The sequence below is a fragment of the Balaenoptera physalus genome (assembly GCF_965194825.1).
Source record: "Balaenoptera physalus genome assembly, chromosome: 14".
NCBI lineage: Eukaryota > Metazoa > Chordata > Mammalia > Artiodactyla > Balaenopteridae > Balaenoptera > Balaenoptera physalus.
The window spans coordinates 49,810,449-49,832,615 of record NC_138893.1 but is presented as its reverse complement, the minus strand read 5'-3'; the positions used below and the strand labels follow the sequence as shown (position 1 = coordinate 49,832,615).

At 42.0% G+C, this 22,167-nt stretch overlaps 1 protein-coding gene across 12 annotated transcripts in view; it reads right to left on the bottom strand.

The window, feature by feature from the left end:
* The window catches only part of FBXW4 (F-box and WD repeat domain containing 4), a 101,325-nt gene that overhangs the window by 67,503 nt on the left and 11,655 nt on the right, over positions 1 to 22,167 (bottom strand). For 8 of the 12 annotated variants that reach the window (XR_014253472.1, XM_082425178.1, XM_082425179.1 and 5 more), the window contains exons 2-5: positions 11,440 to 11,535; positions 7,980 to 8,165; positions 7,411 to 7,543; positions 1,164 to 1,258 (exon numbers count right to left, since the gene is read on the bottom strand). Coding sequence is in view for 9 of the 12 variants with exons in the window: in XM_082425178.1 (XP_082281304.1) it covers positions 1,164 to 1,258; positions 7,411 to 7,543; positions 7,980 to 8,165; positions 11,440 to 11,535 (510 nt within the window). In the remaining 3 variants the exon portion in view is untranslated. Of the gene's footprint in view, positions 1 to 1,163; positions 1,345 to 7,410; positions 7,544 to 7,979; positions 8,166 to 11,439; positions 11,536 to 22,167 lie in introns of those variants that run through there. The other 4 variants (XR_014253471.1, XR_014253473.1, XM_082425174.1 and 1 more) reach the window with 3 other exon arrangements.

Here is a 22,167-nt window from a genome sequence, read left to right as displayed (position 1 = left end):
ATATGAAGATGGGGATGCTGGGAGAGCCTGTATGTGTCTTTAGCCTAATTCCATGTGCAGGAAGCACATGGACCATCTCCAGCCTTAACAGCATCCCTCCACCACCGACCTCACCCCAGGCCACCCCAGTCTCCTGAAGCCAGCAGGAGTCCTCAGGTAACCACCAAGATGAAGTCACCAGCCTACCTGTCACCTCCCACCCTTACACATATCCAGCCCACAGACACCCAAGCTTGGCTAACTGGCTTTAAAGGGGGCAGCATTAGGAAGAAACTGAGGAGGGGCCAGAGCGCAATGGCTCCATTTTCCACCCTCTGCTCCCACACACTTAGGCCTCTCTACTCCCTGCTGGTCTTTCCTTCCCTTTTTCCTAGGATTGCTAGAATGATTTGTTCTGAACAGCGACAGGTTTATAGGTTAGCCGACACCTCCGCTCTGTGGAATTTTAATTAACTTCTCCCATCGTCAATATGCTAAGGAACGGGGTCTCCATTCTCTGAGGTCAGCAATGTGTTTCAGGTCCTGCTATATCAGCCGTCAAATTGAAGAATTAATGACGTGGCTAATCGGCTCTAATTCTTTAGGAAGAAAAAAATTTGAAAGAGAATTGTGGAAGGGGCAGGAGGAGGGGTGCAGGCTCCTTGGGGTGAGGAGAAAAAGGCTGAAGGGGGCTGAGCCAAGAGGGGGGATCAACTCTCTCATAAAACAAGTGACTGACTCAAACCCGATGTTGGAGGGTAGCAGCCCTACAGCTTTCCCATTGATCATCTGCTGGGGAGTGAGGGGTGAAGGAAGTGGGAGAAGACACTAGATAAACACCCTGACAGAGCAGGTGCAGAGAGGCTGTCTATGTACCCTGCTGGTGGGGAGAGAGGCCCTGCCTCGGTTCAAGAGAGCCTAGAAAGCAGAATTCAGGATGCAAAGCTCATTCAGTCACAGGCAAAACTAGAGAAACACCAGTCAGACCAAAGGGTAGGGTAAAGCCGTCATCAAAATTGGCACTTCTGCTATAATTGTCAACGAATCTACTCCACATACATGACTTTGCATGAGGGCCCAACTGGACATGGGCCCCAAGTCTCTCCTGATGACGCCCACCTGACCTCATAAAATAAAAGCGTTATTACATGGGATAAAACCATACCCCAAAACATCTCCCTTACCTGTGCAATGGGCTGATAGCAATGGACCAGACTCGGTCTTCAGTCTGGATGGTGTGTAAGCACTGCCCCAGCCGGCCTGAGGCCAAAGGCCATACCTGGAAACAGGAGAGGAGATGCTCTCGTTGGCGTTGCCTGGGATCGGGATGAGGGTTGGAAAATGCACCAGGTGGAGTCACTGTTCCTAGGGTGGGTGGGGAAATGGAGAATCCTTTCTATCCTGTACACACAGAGCTCTGGGTAGCAGCAGAGGGGCCTCTCCAGCTTCTGCCTTGCCTACCGCCCAAAGAGACGCTGGCTCCCAGTCCTAACCACCCTTTCACGTCCACCTGAGAGCCCTTACGCAGCAGCCAATTTTATACCAGGGAATCAGAAGCTCCATGTTCCTCAGCTGAGACCTGACTGAGAAGCGTGAGCAGGTGAGGCTCGCCTCTCTCAGTAACCTCCCCGTGTTTGTGGATTTTCCTTTTCCTATCTCTCACCAAGATTTTACTTTGGGGAGGTAGGGAGAGGGAGGAAGATCAAGGCCCAGTATGAGAGGACAGAGATAGAATTAGATTAGAATTAGGGAGAGAGGAGTAAAAAGAAAGATCCAAGGGAAGGAAAAATGGAAGAAGAGGACTTCAAAGTGGGAAGGTGGTGTGTTGTTGTTTGTTTGTTGATAATGCCCAGAATCCAATGCTATTCATGTCAGCAGGGAATTTAGCACCTAGTGTCACCAAAAGTAGCAGAAAAGCTTAACTCGTTTAAGCTTCCATATCTCCTACTGGTTAAAAATATTGCTTGGAGCACATTATCTGGTCCCTATCAGTCAGGAATGTACATTAGCAGCCACTCTGGGCTTAACTCTAATCAACACTCACAGAGCCCTCTCAGCGGTCAGTGCATTTAGAAATCTCCCATTAAGCACAAGGCCCCTTCACCTCACCCTACCCCAGATGACACACACAGGGGACTAAGCCTCTAACCAAACAGAGAGGAAACCTCAAATGTACAGGGCTGTCCCCGGACAGCAGCCAAGGAGGGATCCTGAGGAGGCCAGATGATCAGTGACCTCTCAAGGTCCCTGCAGTGCTATAAGGGGAACACAAAAAAGTCAGACAGGACCTTAGATGGAAGAACTTTCAGGAAACATTCCTTGAGTTTAAGGGGTAGGTGATGGAGTGGGGGTGGTCCTGACTTCTTAGGATCACATGATATCTCTTCTCTATAAAAGGAGAAAGTGTTTCTTAGATTTTGTGTGTCTGTGATAGGGGGAGAAGGGTGTGAGTTACTTTTCCCAACACAGGGAAAAGAAAATAAATTTAACAAGAAGATCCTGAATAAGGAAGGGCAGAAAACAAAGGTAAACACCACAACTTTCCTGGAATGCCAGGATTCTGGCTCATTCTTCTGGATTAGGTCACTTTGGTAGTAACTAGATGCATCTAATGTCCTCTTTCAGACAGCCTTGGCTTGGAAGAGAAGTTTGCCTTTTCCCTGATGCAAACTACCTAGGAGGCAGGTTCTTGTTTGGTGTGGGTGACTAGAGACTCTGATTACAAAATCTCTGGGGACAGCCCTAGGCCTGAATTCACTAGTGTCCTCCACTGAATGGGCTGGTGGATCCCCAGACTGTGAAAACCACAGAACAAGGTTCCTGGTCTCCAGGGGTGGCTCTGGAAGCATGCTGCCAATTTCCCAAGCACGATCTGGGGAAAGCGGCCCTCCTGACCTGCACCAGTAGCACACCATCCACCAAAACATGAGTATGCTGATCACATCTTAACCCTCAGTGATCAAATTCAAAACAGACCCAACCCTGGAGCAGATATAACTCAGTGGGAGTGGACATTTATACAGTCCTTTTAAAAAGCAGTTGGCAATGTGTATCAAGATCCTTAAAATAATCAAAGCCTTCGACTCAGTAATTCTATTGCTGAGACTCTATCCTAAGAAAATAATCCTAAAACGAAGAAAAACCTAAATGATAAAAATATTCCCTGCAGCCCGCAATAGCAGAAAGAGCATACATGGGCTTTAGAATTAGACAAATCTGGGTTTGAACCCTAGTTGCTACTTATTTATCTCTGATGTTAGGGATATTTTATAACTTCTTAGCCTCAGTTTCCTCATGTATAAAATGGGAAATAATGCCTATCTTTTAGGGTTGCAGTGTGGAAAAATGAAGACAAGTGTAAAGCACCCGGCACAGAAGCACAGTATTTGGCAGACATTAGGCATCAATAATGGTGGTCCTTATTACTATAGGAAAAAAATAGATACAAACATCCACCAATAGGAAAAGTAGTAACTAAATTATGGTAAGTCCATTGTGAAGCCATTAAAGATGACACAAGTAATTTGCAATAATAATGGAAAACCTTATAAAATAAAGTAGACACAGCAGGGTATATTGGGTATATAAGATATATTATGAAAGCTAATCAAAACTACAATGAGATATCATCTCACACAGGTCAGAATGACCATCATCAAAAAAATCTACAAACAATAAATGCTGGAAAGGGTGTGGAGAAAAGGGAACCCTCCTGCACTGTTGGTGGGAATGTAAATTGGTACAGCCACAATGCAGAACAGTATGGAGGCTCCCTAGAAAACTAAAAATGGAACTACCATATGATCCAGCAATCCCACTCCTGGGGCATATATCCAGAGAAAACCATAATTCTAAAAGATACATGTACCCCAATGTTCATTGTGGCACTATTTACAATAGCCAGGATATGGAAGCAACCTAAATATCCATTCATGGAGGAATTGATAAAGATGTGGTACATATATACAATGGAATACTACTCAGCCATAAAAAAGAACAAAATAATGCCATTTGCAGCAACATGGATGGACCCAGAGATTGTCATACTGAGTGAAGTAAGTCAGACAGAGAAAGACAAATATCATATGATATTGCTTGTATGTGGAATCTAAAAAAATGGTACAAATGAACCTCTTTACAAAACAGAAATAGAGTCACAGATATAGAAAAAAACTTATGGTTACCAAGGGGGAAGGCGGGAGAGGGATAAATTAAGAGATTAAGATTGACATATACACACTACTATATATAAAATAAATAACTAATAAGAACCTACTGTATAGCACAGGGAACTCTACTCAATACTCTGTAATGACCTATATGGGAACAGAGTCTAAAAAAGAGTGGATATATGTATATGTATAACTGATTCACTTTGCCGTAGAGCAGAAACTAACACAACATTGTAAATCAACTATACTCCAATAAAAATTCATTTAAAAATAGATATATTATGACCATAACTATCTGGGGAAAAATTACCCTAAAGGATAAAATGAGGAAATGAATAAATGTAAAGTGCTTACTAGCACAGTGCCTGGTTACATTCTATGTTATTATAAAACAAAAAAAGCAAACCTATGCACTGAAAAACACCTAAAAGAAAAAAAAAACAGTTCAAATGTTCCCTCCTTCATAAAATCTCCCCTTCCAAGTCAAATGTGATCTCTCCACCCTCCAAACTTTCTGGCCCTTTCCCTAGAGCCTTACAACTTCATAGTCCTGGCCACTTCCAACCAGCTTCATAGCTTCATAGCTAGTGCATGCAGTCTCAACTCCCCTTAAGGAAAGGCTGTATCTTCCTCCCCTTTGAAGCCGGGCATACAGTAAGCACTTATCAGAATGAAAGAAAGAATAAAGAAAACGGAAAAAAATGAAGGAATGATCAGACCTGGCCCAGGCCCAGCAAGAATGTAAGCTACCATCCTATCACATCTCAGGATGGGGCCAGCCTCACCAAAGCCGAGAGAGGCAATCCAAGCTAAGTCACAGTAAATCTGAAACTAGGATTGGGGGCAGGGGAAGGAAGCTCTCTGGGCAGTCCCTAGCTCAGAAGTTTTGCAAAGAAAATGTTTTGTTTCCCTTCACCTCAATAAATCTCTTTCCTAAAACATAGTCCATTTTGGGGAACTCCCAAAAAACAGGCTATAGATGTTTACAGACAAACATGACTAAGTTCTTATGTAGGTTCAGGTATTAGAAACCTGTAGAAGCAGCTGGAGAATTACAGATGCCACCAAAAAGAAATGGAAAGTCAGTTATAAAAGACTAAATGTGGGTAATGTGAAAATGGTCCAGGAAGATGAAGACGGCTAAATGCAAAGACAACAATAGAAGGAGAGAACAGAAGCAGCATCCAGAAAGCCAGAAAAGATGAGCTGGCCTGGAGGTCACTGGGAAACCGCAAAACAGCTGACTAGCTTCCTGGAGTTGAAGAACCAGGGGGGAGAATTCTGTCACTGACTAAAAAGAAATCCTCAAAAGGAATAGGATCTACTGCAGTGACAATTTTAGAATTAGAAAGTACCGATCTTAATGCTTAAAAATACTAAACCACTAAATAATTGTACTTAAAACATGAAACTAACCCAATATCCTAAATAAAATTGCTGTCAATCTTCAACTGTAAGCAGTCTATAGCCCTGAATTGCTACCTGTGGTCATAAAGCTTAGCTGTACACTGCTCTGGGTGTCAGACCACAGAGAAATGGATAGAAGAAAGAGATGTCACTAAAGGCTTCACGGGGAAGCTTGAAGCCGTGACAAGAAAATGCTAGAATGAGATGAGAATATCTAGGTCCCACATGCACAAAAGGTTTCTGCGCAAATTGACTTCTGAGCAGTATAGCAAGTTAAGGTTGGTCTCTTTACAGGAGTGGTACAAAGACAGTGACCAATCAGAAACCTGAAGTAAGTATGGGGTGGAGGATTCGGAAGCAAGAGATAGGAAATTCAGTTTCCATGTTGGTTCAAAAGATTTTCTGGGGTGAGATGAATTGGGAGATTGGGATTGACATATATACACTACTATGTATAAAATAGATAACTAATGAGAACCTGCTGTACAGCACAGGGAACTCTACTCAGTGCTCTGTGGTGACCTAAATGGGAAGGAAATCCAAAAAAGAGGGGATATGTGTATACGTAGAGCTGATTCACTTTGCTGTAGAGCGCAGCTTAATGCAATATTGTAAAGCAACTATACTCCAATAAAAATTAATTAAAAAGAAGAAACCTTGATTTTAGACTTCTGGCCTCTAGAACTGTGAGGTAATAAATTTCTGTTGTTCTAAATTAAAAAACAAAAAGAAGAAGAAGGTTTTCTGAATTTTTCTCAGGCTCCCTGTGCTGATGCACACATCTCTCTGACAAAATACAAAGTGTAAGGAAAAAATCAGCAAAGGGAGGAGAAACTTCCATAAATAAAAAGGAACATATTTAGTCCTTCTTTTTACATAAATTAGCAACATTTTCACATGAAGGTGTAATCACTAGAGGGAACATGGAGCCAGAAAAGTTAGTAAAGATTGCAACTTCTCTCTCCTGAGTCCCCTCCCTATGTGTCTTAGAGTCCCATTTGCTGACATGGTCAAGCATTTTGCTCCTATTAGCACTGTGGAGTCTCCAGATGCTGGGAAACACACAAGCAAGAACCTATCGAGCTTCCTGCACCATTAACTGAATTATCAGCAAAGTTCCCACAGCAGTCCCAAAGGATCAGGCATGTGTGGGCCCTGGCAAGGGCTACTGGACACAGGGATGGAGAAAGTTCTTCTCTGCCTCATGGGTGAAAGCCTATTTGACCCAGACGTGGAGGAGCTGAGTCCATAAAGCCGGGGTTACACTACTTTATCAGTCTCATTCTGTTGGGCCTTGGCAGATGTCTGACTTTAGACCAGGCAACTTGGCAATGACACAACGAACAATGCCCTCCTCTAGTCGTCTTTCCACTGCTTACTGACCACATCACTCTCCAGAGAAGCAGTAAAAACACATTTTAATTATCAGCCCGATTGCTTATAAACAAGGTGGTAAAAAATTAACCTTCTCAAACAGAGAGCGAGCAAAAGGAGGGAGATTTTAAAATAAAATATTGAGGTTAGAACTCAACCCACAAACTTGAGGAAACTCAGCTCAGGGAGGAAAAGCTGGCCAGGCCCTCTGTTTTTGAGTTCACACCACATTTCAAGTGAGTGGCAAGCTTCCCAGCCACTGTCCACTCTTTTCCCAGGCCAGCTGGCAGGGACATAGCCTGGCATGGCAAGCTGCATGCCAGAGGCACATAAGTGAGTTCTTTATTGTGTCGTTCCCCCCCTGCCCCAACTCAGTGCCCTCAGCCAATCCTGAGACTCAAGGTCCTATCCACCCTCTCCCACCCCACTCCCTATAGACAGTAGGAAATAACAGTATATAAGGGGGAGACCACCTCACCTTGGCCGTCCTGTCTCTGGAGCCACTCACAATGATGCCCCCTTTGCAATCCACACAGTTCACCTCCTGTTCATGGGCTGAGTACTTGACAGTGAAGGTGCTATGAATCTTATGAACGCCAATCTTCCCATCTCTACAAGAGAAATAAGAAGCCAACCCCCAAGAGACAGTTATTCTCTCTGTAGGAAAAGAACAAGTCTACAGAAACAGCCGGAGTCTCCAATGACTTCCAAATTTGCTAAGCTTTAGGCAATTCAGCCCAATAAGGTGCTGAGTTTCTAGATACCTTTACTTCTTCAGTATACTTGGGGCTGAACAGAGCTGAGAGACAAAACAAATTTCCCACTTGAGAGTATCAAAACCAGTTTCACTTTTCATTAATGGTTCTTCCTGTTTTCCTTCTCCAGCTAACCCTATGAAGTACCTGCTTTAAATGGAAAAAAACACTACCCCTTCTACTAGTCTCCCTACTCATCCCTTTGGAGTTGAGACAGAAAAGTCAGAGGCAGGCAGAAGGTCTCTGAAGAATACTGAGGAGGAGGAAGGAAGGAGAAGCCTGCAGCACTTACCCTCCTGCACTGATAATATGCGAGTTGGCCAGCACGAAGTGGCAAACGTCCTCATCATGCCCAGCAAAGACTCCCAGGGGCCTCCGGTTCAAGCTGGCACCATCTGGGCGGAACTGATAGGCCAGGATGAAATTAGCCTGAGATATGTACAGAGAATCACCCTCTAGCTGCATCCAGGGCATCTGACTGCAAAGATGGAAAACAAAATTTAAGGACCATCAAGATATAGCATGAAGGGACTTCCTTGGTGGCGCAGTGGTTAAGAATCCGCCTGCCAGTGCAGGGGACACGGGTTTGAGCCCTGGTCTGGGAAGATCCCACATGCCGCGGAGCAGCTAAGCCCGTGTGCCACAACTACTGAGCCTGCACCCTAGAGCCCACAAGCTACAACTACTGAGCTCACGTGCCACTACTACTGAAGCCCACGCACCTAGAGCCCGTGCTCTGCAACAAGAGAAGCCACTGCAATGAGAAGCCTACGCACCACAACGAAGAGTAGCCCCCGCTCATCGCAACTAGAGAAAGCCCGCGTGCAGCAACGAAGACCCAACACAGCCAAAAATAAATTAATTAATTAATTAATTTTAAAAAAAAGAAGAAACCTCCTCAAAAAAAAAAAAAAGATATAGCGTGAAAATTCAACTTCAATCTTTGGAGAGGCTGACCAATTCCCAACTTAGCAATAACCTGCAAGGTTAAGTCTATACCTCACCCCCCTCCTTCAAAACTACCTACCCTTAGGCTACCTTTAGAAAACTAGAGTGATTGAGCTTTGTGGTGATCTAATCTTCTTTGGACTTTCTAAAAGAAAGTCAGAATAAAAGACCAATTAAATATCACTTTTAAATGGAGAATGCTTGGGAGTTCCCTGGCGGTCCAGTGGTTAGGACTCAGCGCTTTCACTGCCATGGCCCTGGGTTCAATCCCTGGCCAGGGAACTATCCTGCAAGCTGCCCGTGGTGCGGCCTAAATAAATAAATAAATAAACAGAGAATGCTTAAGACTTGAATTACTGGCTACCTATACTTCTTGTGGGTAGGCAGAGCAACGAAAATGCAATGATTGAGGGGTGGGAAAGGGCAAAAAGAAACCTTCCACCCAGATGAAGTAATTTTTTCATTCTGTGTCCTCAATGATCTGAAGTTTAAGTGATAAGTTTCAAGGTTCCAGGACCTCCGTACACACCTCTTTCCCAATAGATCAGTTAGGGTGTGATAGAGAAAAGAAAAGAGTGAGCCCAGGGAAGCCCCATTCCCTTGTCCTACTAGAGCAAAAGGGCCTTTTTTTTTTTGGCTGTGTTGGGTCTTCGTTGCTGTGTGTGGGCTTTCTCCAGTTGCGGTGAGCGGGGGCTACTCCTCGTTGCAGTGCACAGGCTTCTCATTGTCGTGGCTTCTCTTGTTGCAGAGCACGGGCTCTAGGCGCGCAGGCTTCAGTAGTTGTGGCACGTGGGCTCAGTAGTTGTGGCTTGAGGGCTCTAGAGCTCAGGCTCAGTAGTTGTGGCGCAGCATGTGGGATCTTCCTGGGCCAGGGCTCGAACCCGTGTCCCCTGCATTGGCAGGCAGATTCCTAACCACTGCGCCACCAGGGAAGCCCAAAAGGGCCATTTTTAAGTAAAAGGAATAAAGCCATTTAGGAAAGGATGCTAATGTACTGATTAGATTCCTAGATCCTCACAGAGGATACCTATATTTCTGTATTAGAGGGTAAGTGTGACAGTGGAAAAATATAGCTCCAGAGCAGTCTACTACAGTTCAGAGACTACAGAGAAATAGTTGGCTCTCACAGGCAGCTGATAAGAGAAATCCACAAATAGTTAAAGATTCCCTCTACAAACTGGCAGGAGGAAGAAAGGTTAGAAACCACAGGCCAGTCCCATGGCACAGAGTGAGCCTTAAGAAGAAAGAAGACTCTGCCAGACACCATGCTCTCTGGTGGGGACTAAGCCCCTTGCACAAGGTACATCCCAGCAGCCTGTCCTACACCACATAGGGGTCCTAGAGCTACCAGGTCCCAAGCAAAGCATAGGGACAGATGATTCATCCCCATTTATAGAGACACCATCTCCCACTGCCAAGCCTGTCTGAGCAAACTGGGCTGTGTTTCTTCCCCAGACTCCTTAATACAAGCGTCATGGGAATGTGGAAAAGTTCTGCAAAGATGGACCATTAAATGCAGCTTGGACTTTGTAGTAACTAGTTTCTGCACATGAGGTTTTTACAAGTGTGTGCAAATATTATATGGAACATGTGTAGAGTGTGTACAGATGCCTGCACTCTCATTCATTATGCACATTCCTCTTCAACATCCCCTTGCATGAGTTTGTGGCACACTCAAGTGGGCAGCAAACAGAGGGGTTTGGAATTCATGTGTTTAGAGCCATCTGGTAAACAGCCATTTGCCCAGGACAAGAAACCAGGTTCATGCCAGGTGAACAGTGGAGAATCGCAGGGCAGCCTGGTAACCATTTTGTGTATTTATTTGCCAAATTGCTTGAAACCAGCCCAAATAGATGTCAGGAACAAAACCTTGTTAGAGAAATAAACTCTTCTTTCTGGTAAGAAAAGGCAAAAGTGGGAAGCAGAGGGTAAAGCCCCTTGTCATACAAATCCATCTTTCTCCCCTGTAGTTGCTTTACCATCATCACCACCACATAATTTGCAGTAACCCGTGTCAGTGAAAGCAGCAGAAATTGTACACAAGCAAGAGAAAAGGTCATCAGATGAAGAAGCCTGCCTGAACCTATCAGCACAGGTCCAGGTCCGCTGGAATGTGGAATCATGATGTTCCCTATCCATTCCAACCAATCAACAAAGAGCACTTTTTTGGTAGGGAGTCAAATAATAACTATGAAATAATTCAGCATCAATGAAGTATAAAATTTGTGGCATTAGCAGTGCCAAAGCCATTATCTAAATTTCCTGCCATTTTTTTCTAAGCTCTACCTCCTGTAACATGCATACCCAAACCTTCAGATCCTATTTTACTTTTTAATAAAAGTAGGGGAGAGGGCTACAGGAAGCCAAGAGTGAAGGTGTAACTCTCTAGAGTAGAAAATTTTAAAAAAAAAAAATTGTAAAATAAGATGAGTTGAAATATTGGCTTCATTTATTTCTTTTGACGAGGTGCATTAACAGAAGTTACCTCTGAGTGGTAGGATTATAGGTAAGTTTTATTTTCTTCTTTAAGCTCTTCTATTTTTTCAAATTTCTACAATAAACATTTATTATTTTTTTAATCATAAAAATATGGGATCTGTTAAAATAAATTACATTTTTTATAATCTTTTTTTAAATGTGAAAAAAAGTTGTCCCTCTGATGCCCCTTTTGTGGTATTTAAAGGATCACCAGTGCCCCATCACCCAAGACAGGCACATTTATACTCCAGCTAGGACTAGATTTTTCATTTCCCAGCATTCTTTAATGTCCCAGGTAGCTTTGAAAGAGTCAAGAGGCTACTTACCTGCATTTCCACTTCAGCAGAATCCCCTGTCGGCAGCGCCCCAACCTCCAGTTCTGAGATACCTTCACCCGTTCCTTCACTGGTACACTGGCCATCCTGTGTCCAGACAGAGCAGATAATCCAATCACTACAACTCACTGCCAACCAGAGAAAATTCCCTGGGCTTTTTTACAAGTCAGGACTCAGAACATCCAGAAAATATCTGAATATAAGTGAACAGGTTAGGAGACAAGTAAGAGATAACTCTTCTCCCTCCACACTAGGATAATCAAGAAAGCCAAGGAGAACAGCCTGTCCTTTAGAGTGTCCATAGTGATGCCAAAGCTATCTAACAGAGAAGGGATGACAAAGAGTACTGGGACCACTGGTTAGCCATGTGGAAAAAAATCCCTACCTCACACCATACAGAAAAATTAATTCAAAATAGATCACAGATTTAAACATAAAATCTAAAACTATAAAGCTGTTAGAAGAAAAAATATAAAAATATCTCTGTGGCTCAGGAAGTAGACAACAGTTTCTTAAGACATAGAAAGCAATAACATAAAAGAAAAATCCAATAAATTCGATTTTATCAAAATTAAAATTTTCTGCTCATCAAAATGAATATACAAGCCCAAAAATATGAAGAAATCCTCCGTGTGTGTGTGTGTGTGTGTGTGTGTGTGTGTGTGTGTGTGTGTGTTTGAATAAGGAACTCTCCTACATTCTTGTGAGAGATGAAAATGGTACAGCCATTTTGGGAAAAGGTCTGGCAGTTTATTATAAATCCAAACATATACCTATTCTATGACCTAGCAATTACCCAAGAGAAATGAAAGCATATGTCCACAAAAGGCTTACTGAAGACTATTCATAGGAACTTTAGTCATAATAGCCAAAAGTTGTAAACAGCCCAGGCATCCATCAAGAGGAGAATGGATAAACACACTTCGGTGCATATTCATACAATGGAATACTACTCAGCAATAAAAAGGAAAGAATTATTGATACACACAATGATGTGGGTGAATCTCAAAAACATTCTGAATGAAAGAAACCTTACACAAAACAGTTCATATTGTATGATTCCATTTATGTGAAGTTTGATTAGAAGAATAACTAATGAATGGTGAAAAAATCAGAACAGTGTTGACCACCAGGGTGGAGATGGGAATTGACTGGGAAAGAATATGTAGAAGCTTTCTGGGGTAACACTTTATATCTAAATCTTGAAGGAATTTGGGTCATGCAAGTGTGTATGCATTTGTCAAAAATGTATCAAATGATAAACTTAAAATGTGACCATTTCATTGTATATAAATTTTTCTTAAAAAAAAAGAACCATAAACCAATATACTCTAGTCAATGATATGCATGCATGCAAAACTGTTTAGAGGTGAAGTGTACTGCTATCTGCAACTCACTTTAAATGCATGATAAGGCAAACATAGTAAAATGTTCACTGTAGAATCTAGGTGGCGGGTGTATGAGTGTTCATTATACAATTCATTCAACTTCTATGTTTTAAATTTTTCATTCAAAAAATGTTGAAGTTGGGAAGTTTCAGTAGTACTTTCTGGATGAAGAAAGTTGGAGCAGTAAGAGATGAGGGAGCTCAGCAGCAAAAAGAATGGCATAGTTTTGGGGTGGCTTGGAGTGGTAGGGGGTAGGGAGAAGAGCTCAAGTCCCCCGTGAAAGTGCACATTTGGACGGAATTTTGAAACTGGAGGCAAGAATTTGAACATTCCATTTCAGGCCCCCATATCTCCCCTGTGTCTCCTTGGCTTGCTCCACTGGACAATACAAGGTACACTGCTTGGGACACAGAGTAATAACTTGTCATGTCTACCGAGAAAATGAGAGAAACAAACATTTCTTCCAGTATTTGCTGTATCTTCACATTTACTACCCTTTACTAAAAGACAGCAAGCAAGTCCTGCTTTCAAGATTCTAAAAGATACAAAGTAAAATTTCAAAGTTAGGAAAGAAATCACTACTTAATTAGTGCTGTTGGGTTTCTATTACATGTCCCAGCTTTATTAGAAAGAAGGGAGGGAAGAAAAATATGCATGCCTAGAAAGAACACTAGAAGATTTCCAGACTCTAAAATAGTTAACTGTGGATAGCCAACTTTGGGTGTTTTAACTTTCTTCTTTGTGTTTTTATGTATTTCCCAATTTTTCTACAATGTAATATTTTGGTAAAGATAAAAATACTCATTAAAATAATAATAATGCTTTTGATAAAACTGGATATCAATAGAGCAAAAAATTTTCATTTCATATCACAATAGGTATAATAAATTCCCCCAAAATGAAAGAGTAAATTTAAAATAGTTCTTTTAACTAAAAGGTTTTAAAGTATTTAAATTTTAAATACTGCATAGAAGAAAGAAAGAGATTAAAAAAGATTAAAAAGAAAGCAACAGAGCAGGGGAAAATTAACAATGAATGCTATGGGTTTTATCCCTAAAGTTTTATCCCTAAAACTTTTAGGGGACTGATAAAAATCTATCAGGATAACACTCTGTCATCCATATCAAATAGCAGATAAGAACAGTCACACAGGGGCTTCCCTGGTGGTGCAGTGGTTAAGGATCCACTTGCCAATGCAGAGGACACGGGTTTGAGCCCTGGTCCGGGAAGATCCCACATGCCGTGGAGCAACTAAGCCTGTGCACCACAACTACTGAGCCTGCGCTCTAGAGCCCGCAAGCCACAACTACTGAAGCCTGCACGCCTAGAGCCTGTGCTCTGCCACAAGAGAAGCCACCGCAATGAGAAGCCCAGGCACCACAACGAAGAGCTGCAACTAGAGAAAGCCCGTGAGCAGCAACAAAGACCCAACTCAGCCAAAAATAAATAAATAAATTTATTTAAAAAAAAAAAAAAAAGAACAGTCACACAGAGTTCCCATGATAAAACACTGGGGAAACATCCCGAAACAATAATAGTTTACAAACATGCACATTAAAACAATTAATATAAAGTACCACCTCACATCTATTAAGTGGAAGAACCACATACTAGCTTTGGTTTGATAAAAGGATTTGGGTTTGTTTATATATTGCTGGTAGCACTCTGGTACAGCCTTTCGGAAAGGCATTCTGTCAAGAAAAGAAGTTAAATGATAGCTTCTGACCCAGCATTCCCAACACTATATCAGAAAGAAATAATTCAAAAGAAAAATATTTTTTTACAAAGATATTTATAGTTGCAGCTGTATATTAGAGCTAAAATCTAGAAATAGCCCAGATGTCTGTCTGTGGGGGAAAACGGTATACTAACACAATGGAACATATTGCTATTAGAAACGACAAATGTGAGCACTGCAAAACATTTTGGAAATTACTGTAACAAGTAATGGTAATTTTAAAACAAAGTCAAATTTATAAAGGTAAAGGTGAGGAGATACTACATAAAATTATGTCTCCATAAATAGCTCAGAAGAGGTAAACAGATGGAGTTTAGGAAGTATTTTTTAAAATATGTATCACATAATTGCTGATACTTTGGTCTTTTCATTTACCTTTAACCTTTTAATTTACTTTCATTTAAATAATAGATTAAATGAAGTTGTGAGAAAAACACAGAATGCAGACATAGGAAACTGGGATCTGGGCCCCAGTTCCGCCTCTTATTAATGATACAACCCTGGCTACCTAGCTTCTCTAATTGTCCATATCTGCACCTATGAAATAAGGATAGTATTTCATACAATTATGGTGTTTTAAAATGACAACTAAAACGAAATACAGGATAAGTTATAAATCACTTGAAAAAGGTTAATTATTTTTACATAAATATAAATATAGTAGTAGTTTATATCAATGAATAGTGACATCACTAAAGCTAATCTAATCATTTCTTTTTCTTCTAACTAATTTAATTATAACTCTTAGAAATTGTTCTTCTAATGTCAAACATTAGCCCTCTTTCAGGCTGAGTGATTAGGATTTGGGTACACACATGTTAAAGCTAAAATATATTATTGAATTCTTCCACTGGGTGAATGTGGTCCCCAGTTTCACATTTCTAGAGAGCGACCTACACTACTAGATGGTTAGAAAACCAAGGACCATAAAAGACAGTCAACAGGATGGACCAAAAGAATTGAACTCGTAGTGAAAAAGATTAGACCCACTATCAAATCTTATCTACAAGTCCCTCCCAGATATAAAAGAGGAGATTGTTCATAGTTAAACCTCTCCTCTTGAGTTAGGTCTAAGTTAGTAGGTGGAGGTGAAACCAAAAATTGAATATTCTGGATCATAGCAGGAAGGAAACAAGGGAGAAAGAATCAATATATTTCCTGAATTGGGATAAGGACAATACTTCTCTCATCTCCCTGGTCACTTAACTGCCATTTGGTGACACTTTACTAAGGGTCAAAGCACTGCCCTGAGGGCCTGATCACAGAAGCAAGAAACTTTCAAAGTTGAACTTTAGATGCTGCTACCAAGCAGCAGGTGCAGGCATCCTCTCCCACAACCAACACCATAATCAAAATATTTGGCTCTGGTCTTTCAAATCAAATTTCAACTTTTTAAAAACATTCCATTTGGCTTTCACTTGAGAAACAGTTACACTTTGTTAAAAGCAGCTTAACAACTCAGCTTTTTTTTTTTTTTTTTTAATCCCTTTTGTCTGTTCAGTTCTTTCTGATGGTTAGTTTCCCTAGCTGGTGGCCAAATCATATCTATATTCTTATTGGCTTCAACACTTGAAAAATCAGAAGGAATAAAAAAACTCCTCTCTCTGAAGACAGGTATCCCTCCCTCCCTGTAGGGACCTATCACAACCTAGTCAAAGGGAGTCAGTAGAACAAGTCCAAAGTGCCTGAGAAGACAGGAGTAGGTGCCCCTGGGAATTCAATAAGGACTCTTGCTCCCATCCTTGAAATGCTCTCAGCTTGGCTGTTTCTTCAACAGTTATTGGTATAAAGTGGGGGTGCTCCCCCCAAAATGATTAGTGCCCTGTAAATAAACCTCTGGTGCAGCTATTAATGCATGGAGGAATCTCTAACCTGGCCTGTGGGCCTGGTGGAACTTCCATTTTCCCAGCCCTCTTTCTCTTGCCTCAGGCTCATTTTTCCACTTGGCCCCCCTCCCTCTCAGCTTTCCGGCACTTAGTCACCATTATAGTTTGACTGCATTCCTGGGTGCATGACCTATTTTAAACAAAAACAACACAACATGCACCCACGGTAAGCTATCAGGCCCCTTAAAATCTTGGCAACAGTGAGTCCAGAGGGACAGAAATTAATCTAGGCAGTTATCTAGAGTCCCCTTTCATTTCACCTCTCCTCACTCACACCCCAAACCAAAAGCAAATAAATAAACCGAATTTGAAGAAAAATGGCTGGGGGATGAAGGAGGGGAAGTGTGAGTATATTAGAGAGGTCTTTACCTGCACAGTCTCTGAGATCAGAAACCTCCTGGATCACAAATCAATTTCCCTCTTTGCCCCATCTTGAAGTTTGATTCCCCTTGATACTGCCAATGCTGCCTACCTGCGTGACTGACATGATTTCCATTAAGCATAAGTTCCTGCTGCCTTGGGAATTCAGTAAAGGAGCGTATCTGTCCACAAGTGTAGAACAAGGCCATCTCAAGGGGAAGTGGGCTAAGGATGGGAGACAGGGCTATGCAAAATGATGCTTGGGGGCTTGGAGTTTTAACTCAACACTGTCTCGATTTCTTTGATCTTCTTGCTCACCAGAAAGCAGATTTCCCCCCATATTGGCTGTGCCCACCAGCTCTGCTACCAATACTAAGAATCTGGCTCTAATGTATGTACAAGTATTTAAACAGCCCAAGACAAGAAGCTTCTAACTCTTCATTTATACACGTGTTAGACTAAATCCTCCAATGGCCTCAGGAGCAGAGGTCTATAATTAAGGTTCAAAATAAATCAATGAAAAATCATATATTGTGTTAAACTGCCTATCTTTCTGGCCAGGGAATAGGGAACAGCCTCAACACCCAAGGAGAAGTGAGATTGCAGGGAACATGCCCATCATGAGGACAGGACCAAAGGCAAGGAGAGCATGGAGCAAACCCACATCTCCCTTGAAAGGCCTCCAAATGTCAGCTCCCTTTACTCAATTCAACCTCACCTCCCATGGCTCCACACTCTGCAACTGAACTCCAGCCAAGCCATCTCTCTTTTACATTCATTCCCATCCCAATACCTTCTCCTATATTGCCAGAACCAGCCTACCTTTGTCCCTGACAAATGCATGCTTCCCCCTTTGGGTAGCAGTCAAATTCACCCATTTTTCTTCAAAATCCAGTTTAAGCCTCTACTTCCCTGACTCCTCCAAACATTCTTCTCTCTCTCACGTGAACCCTTAGACTGAACCTACCATAAACTGAGGCACTGTTAGCTTTTCACAGCTGTATGTCTTGTTTGTCCAATACAGTCATAAATTCCACAGCATTGACTCTTAAAACTCTTAGTACTTCTAAAAGTGTATCTCAACCAGCATGCTGCAGAGCAGTGGTATACCAGGAACCCTGAACAAGTGTGCCATAAAATTTTTAATGATTTATAGACTTTATTTTCATTCAACCAAAGATCCACATTTTTATGAAGCTATCTGTCGGACAAACCACGGAGCCACAATATGGCTCATGACACAATTTGCTGCGAAAAAGAGAAAGATTGCGTGTTCAGAGGAACATATATAAACTTTACCTCAAAAGATATAAGAGAACAAGGTCAGGGCAGTAAACAGTTCTACTCAAACAGTAACATACCAAACAGTGAACAAGTAAATGCACAGGTTTTTCAACTTTCTGAAACCTGCTTTTTTTAAAAAAAGACATTCATCTTTTAATCCTTTAATGTACTATCAAAAGTTCTAACACCATACAAAAATATGTCTTAGACAAAAAGGTAAGAACCGTGGTCCTAGCATAATAGGTATTCTGATAGATACTGCTTAGGTATCTATCAGAAATACAGTTCCCCCTTTGGCAAGTCACACTTTCAACAATACCTATAGATTTTCAGGAGCCTAGACACACTACCTTCAAGCTCCAAAGGCCCTTCCTAAAAATGTACAGTATACCACATCTTCAGAAATTCAACCAAGCCCTCCAAATTCTTATGCTAGAGAGGCTCAAGGGAAGGAATCTGAGCAGACGAAGTATCTTAATGTGGCACCCACACGTCAAAGCTGTCCAAAGCAGTTTCTGAAGCACTGGGCATAACCCTGATTCTTTATGTGAGCTGAGGATTTAGGGCCGTGTTCACATTCATTTCCTCCTGCTATTGGTCAAGTTCTATATTTGCAGGGCACTTGACCAGTGTGTGTATTCTGCAAGGGGTTAAGAGATATTAAGCAGGAGAAAAAAGAATTTTATGGTCAAAACATTTTGGACAATGCTGAAATAAAATTAAACAGGTCTCTCTAGCACAGGACTTCTCTGAGCCTTTAATTTACCAATGGGCATTGTGAATCCCCAAGAGAGGGGATGTGGAACACAGCATTTCCCACACTCATTTAATCACAGAATCAGTTTTTCAAGAATCCCACAATACAGCTTTCAGAAAGGCTGATGTAGCACTTTCTGAGAATAAACAACAGCAAGAAAGATGCCCCTGTTTTTTGTGAACAGGCCATCTTCTGAGTCATGAATCAGGCACTACCACAGACTCAGAAGTGGATTTTGTTCTCATACCTTCCAAATGACTTTTCCCTGGGCTCTCCATCTGAAATGTGAGGAATAATTATACTGCTCTGCTTCTCAGGGTTGTTTTTTTATTGTTTTTAATCTTGCAACTGTGTTTCATATTAATCACCAAAACAGGTTCTCAGCCCAAGTGGCCAGGCTTCAAAAATCCCTGGTGCCCTTCCAGCCTGGATGAAGAGATGGAGAGAACATGAACCAGACGCCACCCAGAAAGTTTTTACTCCAGTTTCTCCAGAAATCTCCAGTTTCTAGGCCATTATGATAAAGTCAAACCGTAGTGAAGATAAGGGATGAATGAGAGGTTCCCCTTTAGTAACTCACTTCTGGAGGGAGGCCACTTTTAATCACACACACCACCTGTATCTGAATCTTGACTCACCTTTTCAGTGTGGACTTTCTAAAGGAAATTCTAAGAAACATAGGAGATCAAAGCTGGATCTACAGGGAAGAAAGAAAAAGAAGTACTGGAAGAGGACTATTTCCCTTTCTCCACAGAGAAAGTACCAATTACAGAGCTAGTGAGCAGGGGAAATATCATTCCTTTCAGTGAAACAGCTTTCCAGGAAAAGTATCTCAACATATTTACTATAAAACAATTTAATTTCCCTGTCCCATCACCTGCCACCCCATCCCCATCCCCCCCAAAAGCCCACAGGTTGTGGATTTCCTCTCATTCTTGGCAGAGTTACCAGAAGAAATATAATACCCCCTTCAGACTGCTCCCAACAGCTGCTGGAACAAGAAGGGGAGCTGGGGATAACCTTCCAAAGCTGCCTCTAAAAATGACCATTCCCCCTGCCAAACCATGTAGCCAGTGAACATAAGACAGCTCTTTTTCTACTTTCTTAAAGGGGAGACCCCAAAAGCAACAGTGTCCCCTAGACCAAAATACTTGCCTCCAGCCTTTCTGTTCTCCTCAACTTGACTCTAAGCTGAAACTTCTAATACCTATTTCTTCCCTAACATGCACTTCTTTTTTTTTTTTTTTAATTAATTAATTTATTTATTTATTTATTTTGGCTGCACCAGACCTTAGTTGCAGCATGCGGACTTTTTTTTTTTTTGGCTGCATTGGGTCTTCGCTGCTGCGCGCGGGCTTTCTCTAGTTGCAGCGAGCGGGGGCTACTCTTTGTTGCAGTGCTTGGGCTTCTCATTTCACTGGCCTCTCTTGTTGCGGAGCACTGGCTTTAGGCATGAGGGCTTCAGTACTTATGGCATGCAGGCTCAGTAGTTGTGGCTTGCGGGCTCTAGAGCACAGGCTCAGTAGTTGTGGCGCACGGGCTTAGCTGCCCCGTAGCATGTGCGATCTTCCCATACCAGGGCTCGAACCCGTGTCCCCTGCATTGGCAGGCGGATTCATAACCACTGGGCCACCAGGGAAGTCCCCCTAACATGTACTTCTTAAAACAATCATCTACTACTTCACAGGACTAGCATTTTTTATTTGTTTGTTTAACCCACCAATATCCAAGTTAGGGTTCTTACCAAACTCCTATTCAAGGTAATTTCCTTGTCTCTGTCCACCTCCCCAATGCCATATTCCGCATGTGAGCGTGCACAAACACACACACACACACACACACACACACACACACACCTCCTTTCAGGTCAAAAGCCTTCCTAGAGAAAAGCCTAGGAACAAATTGCACTGGTTGCACTGTACCCCGGCCCTTTTCCCCTTTCCCAACATCATCATACACTAAATGCACCTCAGTTCTGTCTAGAAAACCCCCTTGCCAGGCAGCAGAGAGACTTCCAGTTAGCCTTCAGCCTCTCAGCTGAGACCACCAACAAAGAAGTTCACGAATGTCAATTGGGGGCACAGGCAGTATCTCTCTTTGCCGAGGAGAAACTGGACAGAGCCTCCAGCATCATTCCCCAAAGGTGACAGCCGGGGTCGAGTGAAGACTGTGAAAACTGTACAAGGGCTGGGGGAGAAAATATAATGTAAGGAATGATTTGGAATCAGGGGCAGGAGGAGGCGGAGGCATGAACTGGCTGACCCCAAATGTCTTTTCCATCTCTAACTCCTATGATTCTTTGACCTCCAATTTTGTGCTGCGAACAAGGAATGGAAAGTCAACAGACGTGGTGATGTTTTGAAAGAGCCTGGCAGTCTGCTCTTGTCATTTAGTGGCCTTTGCATGTATTTTTTAAGGTGTCTCCAAGCCCTGTCTTCATTTCACAGTTGTCACCTTTCTCAACAATTTGAGCTCATGTCAAATACCAAAAAAGAAGGAGAAGAAGAAAGAATGTACTGGCAATTAATTGTCGGCTAAAGAGGGGCAGGCACAAAGGCCCATTGGGTGGCCCAGACTCCCAGGGAGGGCAATGTGGACAATTTGGATATAACGAAGAACTAACTCAAAGTTGAGACAAAGGAGCCAAACCTCTAACAAGAGATAAATTCTTTCTCCAGATAGTCTCATAGTCAGTTTTAGATACAGTTCAAGCCTTTACATGATTCAAGATTCATAAACATATTCTTAATTAGCACAACCATCTTGCTTCTACTGATTACACCTGGAGTTCCATCTGAAAGCTGTTCAAATCTGGGCAAGATTGCTGAATAGAAAGGACTTTCCTCAAGGATAAACCAAATCTTTGGATTCTCAACCTCATCTGATGGTTGACACACCTGAGATAAATTCTGGAGTTTATCAAAAATCTGTTTCTGTAGATCAGAGTAGGGGGCATGTCAATTTTCACTGGAAATTCAAAACTCAACTTTTTCCTCATTTTTCCAAACAGTCAATCTCGTCTTAAATTTTCAAAATTTATTGGAGCTTGGCCTCAAGAAGAGTCTACCTGAAAGTCTCCCTATTCCATGGTTATGAGTTAGGACCAGAAACTAATCCAATGCCAGAGTCAATCCAGAGTTAAGGTTAAGTTGTCACACAAAGGTAATTCTTTTCTATGTAAAACACTCAAAAATAATTTTTTAAAAAATGTGTATGCTTCATCAGTAACCTCACTGCCAGTCTGATTTCAAGCAGCTCAAGCACAATCTCTGCCTAAGGTGAAACGGCTAGACACAGAAAACTGAA